The 9,963-nt window shown below is 37.5% G+C and overlaps 2 protein-coding genes and 1 pseudogene across 2 annotated transcripts; all 3 read right to left on the reverse strand.

The window, feature by feature from the left end:
- Positions 1-451: 451 nt before the first annotated feature.
- LOC125209365 (uncharacterized) lies at positions 452-2,909 on the reverse strand. Its single transcript, XM_089059442.1, has 5 exons — positions 2,686-2,909; positions 2,536-2,614; positions 2,135-2,419; positions 1,946-2,059; positions 452-954 (listed from the first exon to the last, which is right to left on the reverse strand). The coding sequence occupies exons 1-5, from the start codon at positions 2,907-2,909 to the stop codon at positions 538-540; spliced, it is 1,119 nt and encodes a 372-aa protein (XP_088915568.1). The 3' UTR covers positions 452-537.
- A 2,757-nt stretch (positions 2,910-5,666) lies between these two features.
- Positions 5,667-6,605, reverse strand: LOC148933192 (uncharacterized). The gene is made up of 2 exons (XM_089059450.1): positions 6,522-6,605; positions 5,667-6,431 (listed from the first exon to the last, which is right to left on the reverse strand). The coding sequence occupies exons 1-2, from the start codon at positions 6,603-6,605 to the stop codon at positions 5,667-5,669; spliced, it is 849 nt and encodes a 282-aa protein (XP_088915576.1).
- A 73-nt stretch (positions 6,606-6,678) lies between these two features.
- LOC148933193 (uncharacterized) lies at positions 6,679-9,141 on the reverse strand (annotated as a pseudogene).
- Positions 9,142-9,963: the final 822 nt, after the last annotated feature.

Here is a 9,963-nt window from a genome sequence, read left to right on the forward strand (position 1 = left end):
TTCCGAGCGCCTCTCCGAGCAAAACTCAAATTTTTCCGAGCACTCGAAACGTGCTAGGAAACTTGGTCAACTCCTCTGCTCTTCCTAGCACCAGTGTGTGCTCGAAATAATGCTCTCCTAGCACCAATGTGTGCTCGGAATAATTCTCTTCCTAGCACCAGTGTGTGCTCGAATAATGCGTCTTAGAATCCTACCATAGTTTAGTGCTCGGAGTAATGTGATTCAAGAAACAAAACCTAGCACAATTTGGTGCTTGGAATACTGCATTTCAAAACTCCTAGCACAATTTGATGCTAGAATTGTACATTTCATTCATATTCACGAATTTCATTATTTTTTCATATTTTTTTTATTATTTCAGCTTCATTTTAATTGTTAATTCAATGAAATTAAAATGACATTAAACCAAAACTAGAAATAAAATAAACTAATTGAAAAGCCCAATGGATTACAAGAATTCAATTGTTTCACAAAGTTGATCAATTCAAAATGCAAGTCTAAATCTATATTTCACCAAAATTCTCAAAGTTGATCAATTCAAAATGCAAGTCTAAATCTATATTTAACCAATTTTTCACTGAACAAGCTCCTCATCTCTTCTTTCATCTGCTCTTTCATCTGCTCCTTCATCATTTCCATATTCATATCTTTCGCTTCCTTAATTTTTCTCTCTCTCTCATTCATCTCGGCATGCATTTTCTCCCGCTCTTCTTTAAGTCGTTCTTCAAGTCGTTGCTCGATCAGCTCGTCCATCTTGCTAGGATCGATGCCGGTCGAGCGTACAGATGCATATGCTGATGTAGCTGATGGGAAGTATAATTTTGTTGCACTTCCTGCCCCAGGAATCTGCTTTCTCTTCTTCACCTCCCCATGACGCTCCAAGAAAATGGCATCTAAATCCGGATTCTCAACCCCTTCGGCTCTTAATTCTTCTGCCCTTGTCCTAACATCATCCTTCCAACAAGCAAACACAAATTAGATACTACTATAAGCAGGTGAGCAAACAAACAGTTTCACAACAAACTGACAAGTTTCACTGCAAAACAGTTTCACAACAAACTGACAAGTTTCACAGCAAGTTCCACAAACATTCTGTACACTTATGTATAATGTTCAACAAGACAAGATAATTCAAGGATGCTACGCAAATGGTAATTCTACGGCATAACCAAGTCCAAGGTAATCTTCAGTATTCGTGTTTGCTACGCAGATGGTAATTCTACATCCTAACCAAGTCCAAGATCATCTTCAGTATTAGTGTTTGCTACGCAAATGGTAATTCTATGTCATAACAAGTCCAAGGTAATTTTCTGAGTCCTACATCATAACCAAATCTGAGGTTGTAGCGTCTAAAGGAATTAGTTACCGGAGAGCCTAATATAATCATAACCATATTGGATTGCTGAATTACCCACATTCAAGGCAGAATTCTATGTGTCATGAATAAGTCTTATGATTCTGGCATGAGAATCACACGATGAATAAGTCTTATGATTCTGCCATTTTCAAGGATGCTTTCCCTAAAGCTACTACTAAACAATAGGATAAATGTTAACTCAGAATACCTATTATCATGTAGTTCTAAGAAATTAATCCAAGTCAGAATGTACTGATTATATCTTTCCCTTTCTCTATCATATACTTTTACTCTTTACTCTTTGTAGCTTGATAATTGTGAGATCATACATCTTCTAATGCAGTGGGGTTTTGACGGTATGAACTAACCAAAACAATCCACCAAAAAGTTGGAAAAACAATGAGGAAAGCAGAACATTGCCATGGAATGGAGGCCATCTAAGGTTATTAATACCACTAGCATGCATATAAAAGGAAGAGAAGCTAAAACCTGCATTTATACACTAAGTAGGCTGGTTTCAAGCATATGCACATTACTGAATCATCTGATCTTTTACTGTCAAATTAGTCAAATTAAGATTAAACTTACACGAATCTGTGTTGCGCGTTCAGAAACCAGGCCTTGTGAATCTTTTGTTTTGAATGTGTGAGTCCTACCAAAGATATCTACAAATGGAGGCATTATCCCGTCATTTTCCTCTGTCTGCAAAACTTTAAAAAGGATTAAAAATATAATCAAAAAAGGAAAGAAATCAAACTAGAACAATATAAATTTTACCATTATTTCAACTGTCTCTTCAAATGGAATACAACCATTACAATGTGTTCCAAAGGCCTTCGCACGCCCTTGTCTACGATTTCTCGAGCACCTCTCAGAAACCTTAATATTCTCAGGAAGCTGCCAGGCATCGGTGTATGTCGTCCACTGGGCATCCGTGAAATAGGCCGGTTTCTTCATTGTCTTTCTTTTATAACCAATGTAATCACCGTACCTAGCTTTGCACTGACTGTGAAAAGCTTTCTTGCATTCCACTTGATCATAAGCTTCGCAGTTGGCATCTTTCTGCAAAATAATAAAGTATTAAATAATTTATGATAACTGAGTTATAAATATAAAATGCACAATTTGACCTCAAATTCTTTCCAATAATAGTTAATATATTCCTCCGAAAGCTTTGCCTGGCTGTATCCTCCCGGATCAACTATGTGCTTGAAAGCCTTATTGCATATGTTGGCTACTACACCAGTCGGACGCAATCTGTATATTAATATACAATTAGTAACTTAAAAAATAATATAATGAATGCATAAAATTAAATGAGCACGTACGTTCCATCCCTAAGTTGTACATATATCCGGCCTCTTGCGTCCCTCTTATATCCATCTTTTTTTGACTTTTTAGCATTTTTAGTGGCTGCATCTCTACCTTCTACTTCAACGTTAGCAGCGGTTGAATACTCCTCGTCACTATTCTCGTCCACCAACTCTAAAGAACCAAGTGGCCGTGAGTCATCGGAGTATGTAGTTGAGCGTCCCAATGATGACCCTCTCATTTCTACAATTATATAACTACCACAAACAAGGCAGAAAGGAGCATGTGATTAGTACTTTTCAGTAGGCATGAAGAAAGAAAAACAATATTGTAATATTGGAAAAGGAATTGACACATCAGACAATGCAGCAAAATCCCACCAAAAACACACAACCTCAATACCTCATGACATAGATCAAAAACCACAGCAATAACTACATTTCCACACGGAATCGACCAAATTCACAAAAAGCACATCAATAACTACAGTTTCACACAAGCTAATAAATGTAACATAGAAAAAATTCACAAAGACAGTAAAGTGATGTGTCAAGTGAAGCGACATTACATCAAGCTTCAAAAAAATCATGATGACAATGCAGAAAGGAGCATGTATCTCATTGTCTTTCAGAAGAAATAACTATGCTTTTTGACATTTATGTAAGTTATTAGACTTGTGCTTATATATATGAAGTGGGAAAATTAGTACATTAAGTCTAAGAGATTTCCAGAATACCAGTGAATAATCTGAAAACACCGGATTTCTTTGGCCCTGAAAACACCAGATTTCTTTGAGAGATGCAGTCCACGATCAATAATTATGGGCCTAGCTCTTTGTTGTCTGCAAACAAGACATAAAACTGAATTATATAAGGAGAAATGAACAGTCAAGGGAAATGATATCAGAAAATGAAACTCAGTTAGCTCTTTGGAATGGCAACGGTATGAACAGTAGAGCAATTTCATCACATAAAGCAAGAATCTGAAAAGTAAATATATCACAAAATCCCTCTAGAATATTATCACACAGACATCAAACAGACAAACACTGAGAAAGAGATCAAAGCAAAAACACTATGAATGCCATTATAATCCACAATATTATCACAAAATCCCTCTAGAATCCATAATGAAGAGCACACCAAATATGAAAATTGATTTTTTATCCTTTGCAGAAATCATATTTTAATTTTCAGCAGAAATTTTAAATCTCTGCAGAGACGGTATAGAATTTACTTAATTAGCATCCGTGTTTATATCCTTGAGAACTCACATTATGTGGAGCAGCAGAGAGATATGAGAGGCCAAGTTCTCCAAGGAAGAGATCTTTGTCGTCTCCAACTACTGTTCTAGCACAAGCAATGGCAACCCTCTCAGCAACAGCCCCAACTGCACCTCCACGCATTCCACCATATGCATTCTATGCGTCCAACCAGAATAGTTCAGTCAAGTGGGACAAAATCACAAAAATTAACTCAAAACAATCCACATTCATGAAAAGAAAACAAGCTAGAATGATGAATTTCAAGAAATTAGCTTACAGATAACCAACAAATTACTTACAGAAGCCAGGCTGCCTAATTTATTAGCTGAGAATTCCATATTACATGAGCTGGGCGATGATCATTTCTAAATTCTAAGTAACCATATCTAGCCCATAGTAGCTCTTAACTAGTCAATCACAATCGTGTTAAATACTAGCAACCATCTCGTTTAGCAGATGCGTTAATTACCCAGCCCTTTACTGATGAGGTTAGAAAAACTAATTTATCAGCAAAAATGATGGTAAAATTTACAAGATCAAGTAAATTCATTCCCTCTCCAAAAGCATCAGAGGAAAACTAAAACCTAATATGTACCTAACATTTCATCCGAATTACTAGTTTTTCCCCAATTTCCCAATTAACCTAGAATTTGGAGACCCGCAGAGATAAAGATACAGAAAATCCGAGAATCGATCAATAAACTATACCAATAGAGTATGTTCATTGCACGGAGGATTTGACACAAACTTAGCATCAAAATCAGAAAAAAATTCATGCAGAAGATGGCATCAATCAGCAGCAATAGCAAGTTTTGATTGCAGAAAGGTTCACCAGTGAAGATTCACTTATGTTTAACCAAAATGCATAACTCATGCATGAACTAGCTAGATCTGCAAAAATGAAGTACGCATGCAGCTCATTATCCATAAACAAACACATAAACACAATAAAACAACAAATCAACAACACAAATCTCCAAATTCAACCAAATCGCAGCAAGTAGCAGTACAGAATAAACGAAATCCGATGCGGTTTCTACTAGTTTCTCAGTGATGCAAAATCATTCAAATTGAACCTCGAGTCAATGCCAACGCAACAACCAACGCAGATTGATAGCCACAAACAGCGAGAAGACAGCGTAAATCCAACTGAAAGCGAGGGGGAGAGAGAGAGTACCAAATAATTACAAAGAGTGATGAGTCAATTGAAGCTACATTACAACAAGCTCGTGAATAAAATTGAACTCTATGCTTCAACATCAAAACTCTATGCTTTGAAAGGAATCGACCAAATAATTATAGTTTCACACACGGAATCGACCAAATTCACAAAAACCACAGCAATAATTACAGTTTAACATGGAATCGGCCAAATTCACTAACCTGCAGGTGTGAGAATGGAAGATGTGTGCGAGCGGTGAGGGAGAGCGGCGAGACCGGCGAGATCGGTGAGAGAGAGCGGCGAGACCGGCGAGATCGGTGAGAGAGAGCGGCGAGATCGGTGAGAGAGAGCGGCGAGATCACTGTAAGTGTGAAGTGTTTTGGTTTAGTAGCCCTAATTAATAAATGAGGATCACCATCTCATCCGCTAATTAAGCAATAATTTAGTCAAACAATAATTTAGTCAATAATTATCACATAATTTAGTCAATCATAATTTTAGTCAATAATTATTACCACATTTGGTTATAAATGAATTAATTATGACTAACGAGTTTGTAAATAACACTTAAGTCATTCTACACTTAAATCATTGTTTACCGTTTCATCAATGTCTTCATTTTCTTCCTCATCCTCATCTTCTTCGTCTCTGTCATCTTCATCTTCATCTTCTTCTTCATCTTCTTCTTGATCATTGTCGGCAATTTCTCTCAAAATTGAAATCATTGCACCACTGGGATCACATCGTGGAGGGTCTATGAGTTGAACATCATCAGAAATTTCATGAACTTCTACTTCATCTTGTTGAAAAGCAGCATCTTCATTTTTCTCTTTTGTGGTGGCATAACTAGCATAAAATTTCTTTGCTCGAACTTTGAATACTGCCCGCCAGTTCGCCTTGTCTCTTTTCTTGCTCGGAAAAGGTTCAAAATAAACTTGTGATGCTTGTTTGGCTAAGACGAAGGGATCGTATTTTGGGTACTCCTTCTGAATATCCACTTCAACAATTTTGTACTTTGGATGAACAATTGTACCACCGCGTGGAGCTGGAGCCGGATTATACCATACACAATTGAACAATACAACTTTCTTTATTGGTAATGCCCGATATTCCACTTCCACAATTTCTTTCAAAATGCCGTAGAAGTCATCCTCATCATAGCTGTAATTCGACCCTCTGATGCATACCCCACTATTGACTGTAGATTTACTCTTTCCATAGGAATCTGTGTGAAATTTATATCCATTGACAAAACAAACATTGTAACTTGTAACCTCAGTTAATGGTCCTTGCGACAGATAGTATAGATGACTATCACGAGGCAAGTTATTACGGCCCTGTTTGCCAAACACAATTAGTGAATAAGTATATTTTTCGACAAATAATGTACAAAGAAAAAATATAGAAAACTTACATATTCTTTGAACCATGATGCATAATGATCTTCTAATTGTTGCTCTATCTGAGGAGGTGTTATTCCCGTGCCACCCACGCAATTGTGCAATGAACATACTGTTTTATAAAAAAAACAATTGTTAAATAACATTTAGTTAGTTAAATAAATGAGTATTGAGGAAATCAAACTTACAGCTCGAATTCCTTTGCTTCCTGAGTATTAACTAATATGTAAGTTTGTGCCGCTTTGTATTCCACTTCTGACAAGAATCGTGTTCGTCCATTCCCAACACATCTTGTATCATATGTGAAAATTGGAAGCATATCTTTGGGGTGGATAGAACCTCCGCCATCATCATTACGAGGAACATCTCTACCTCGGCAACGGACATGTGACTCGAAGTAATAAGTGCAGAAATGTGATGCTTCCTCAGTCAAATAGGCATTACATATAGATGCTTCAACTGCAGCTTTGTTCTTGACATTTAACTTCAACTTGCGCATGTACCGCTCAAATGGATACATCCATCGAAAATGCACCGGACCTGCGATTAACGCCTCTTATGGTAAGTGGATTGGAAGATGCTCCATGGAGTCAAAGAAAGACGGGGGAAATATCATCTCAAGCTTGCACAAAGTAACTACAATCGACTCATTATACTTTGTCATATCAATTTCCCTTATCACCGTAGCCGTAAGATCTCTGAAGAAATTGCTCAACTCGGTCAAAGGTTCCCATACTCTGTGTGGAAGTAACTCACGGAGTCCGATTGGTAATAATCGTTGCATAAACACATGACAGTCGTGGCTTTTCATGCCGAACAACTTACGTTTCTTCATATCAATGCACCTTGATAGATTGGAAACATAACCATCCGGAAATTTCAAACTGTGTAGCCACTTGAGCAATAATTCCATACTTTCTTTGTCAAGCGTGTAATCAGCCTTATGATATTTTCCGCCACGTGGCCAAAGCTCGGGTCGTATACCAAGCAATTCCAAATCCCTTCTTGCATTAGCATTGTCTTTTGTCTTGCCTTCTACATTCATAATGGTATTGAAAATATTATCAAAAATATTCTTCTCTATGTGCATGACATCCAAATTGTGGCGAATCACATTTGTTTTCCAATACGGAAGATCCCAAAATATGCTTCGTTTATTCCACCCAAAAATCTTGCTCAACTCAGAGTTTATTTCCGCATCTTCATCAAATACTCTCTTGAATTCAAATTGTTCCAGATGATCAAGTATTTGTTCTCCATTTAAGAATGGAGGAGGACCAGAATGCTCGATTATGTTCTTTCTAAAGTTCTTTCTGTCTCTGCGGAATCGATGATTTCTGTTGAGAAACCTCCTGTGGCAATCAAACCAAGTGGTTTTCCGTCCATGCTTCAAGGAGAAAGCTTGCGAGTCCTCCATACAATATGGACACGCACGGTGTCCAGATGTGCTCCACCCTGACAACATTGAATACGCAGGGAAGTCACTGATAGTCCACATCAACGCTGCGCGTAGCTGAAAGTTCTGTTTTCTTGATATATCATATGCAGGGATTCCTTCTGTCCATAAATCGTTGAGCTCTGCGATCAGGGGTTGTAGAAACACATCAATATTCTGCTTGGGATTCTTCGGACCGGGCACAATCACTGTGAGAAACATGTATGGATCTTTCATGCACATCAATGGAGGCAAGTTGTATGGAGTTAAAATCACTGGCCATAATGAGTACTGTGAACCGGTCTGACCAAATGGTTGAAATCCATCAGTACTAAGTGCTAACCTGACATTTCTTGATTCAGAAGCAAAGAAAGGATGTATCTTGTCGAAGGTTTTCCAGGCTACAGAATCTGCCGGATGAGACATCACTCCTGGAGTCTGGATGTGCTCTGCATGCCATCGCATGGATTGAGCGGTAATTTCGGATGCATACAAACGCCTCAACCTTGGGCCTAAAGGGAAATAGTACATCCGTTTAAGTGGACTTGTGCCATTACCCTTAAATCTGGCTTGACCACAAACTTTTCATTCAGTTCGGTTCTCGTCTTCCCTCCAGTAGATCATGCACCCTCTCTTGCAACAATCTATCTTGAGAACCGGCATATCTAAGGTCTGCATTTGTTTCTTGCACTTATAAAAGCTACTAGGCATACGATTTGGTTTCGGCAAGCGTTCCTCCATAAATTGGCACAATTCGTCAATAGCTCGCTGAGACATTCGATGTTCAGACTTCATAGTCATCAGTCGAGCATTTGTTGACAACTCAGAATAATCACAACCCGCCCACAAATCAGCCTGAGACGCTTCTAATAAATTATAGAACTGCTGCGACTCGTTAGTGGGTGATTCCGGCATGTAAGCAGGCAGGACATATTGTTCGGAATGTTGCGCCTGGAAATGATGAGGCTCGTGACTGGCTGTCTGTCCCCACGCATTGTATACCATATGCTGGTATGGATCCGATGATGGATCGAAATGCATAGATTCAGCCGGTGTTGAACTGGACGACGCTTCTACATCGCAATGAAATCTCCAATCATAGTAATCTGGGGTAAACCCCCTTCTCACAAGGTGCTCTTTCACCGTATCAGGAAAAAAAAATTTGTTATTATCACATTTTGCACATGGACATCTAATTTTTGAACCATCCATTTTAGAGGGAAATGACACAGCAAAATTTATAAACGCATCTAACCCATCGATAAAATCACAATTGAATTCTCCGGTGGGATACTTTCGCTCATACATCCACTGTCGTCCCAAAATTTTATCCATTTCACTATCCTGTAGTATGAAATCAAAACAAATAAAATGATACTTTCAATAAATTAACAAAGAGTTTTAAAAAATATTAGCAAATAAAAATTATAATATTGATCATCAAAATATTACTTGAACAAAAATATTATTTCAAATTATTAAAATTCTCAAGTTTCTTGTCTAGAGAAGTTTGATATAGAATAGTTAGCTAATCTATCATTTTCATGGGTAAGTCCACTATATATTAGTCACTAAATTCAAAAATAAATTAAAGTAACCTATCCATTTTACTATCCCTATAGCATAAAATTAATATAAATTAAAACAGATATAATAATATTCTAATTATTTAACATGAAGTTAGAGAGAATAACTAAAAAATATAAATTATACCTTTAGATAAAAGATAACGAGGCGAGGTGGCAACGGGCAAAGAGACAACTTTGGTTTGAAGAAATAACAAGGTAAGATTGAAACAATGTAGGAAAAGATTGAAGAAATCGAGTTGGAGAGAAAATGGAAGAAGTTAAATGATAGGAGTTAGATCCAGATCTGTGTGGAAATAATATCCTAATTCCGAGCACCTTGCAAGTGCTAGAAAATATTCCGAGCACAATCAATTTGTGCTAGGAATGTTTCGAGCACAGTCATTGTGCTAGGAATGTTCCGAGCACAGTGATAGTGCTAGGCACTTTTTGCCGAGCATGGTCATTA

This window comes from Salvia hispanica, chromosome 1 (genome assembly GCF_029641045.1).
Source record: "Salvia hispanica isolate PSC_SH4W2 chromosome 1, Shi_PSC_v1, whole genome shotgun sequence".
In the NCBI taxonomy this organism is placed as follows: domain Eukaryota; kingdom Viridiplantae; phylum Streptophyta; class Magnoliopsida; order Lamiales; family Lamiaceae; genus Salvia; species Salvia hispanica.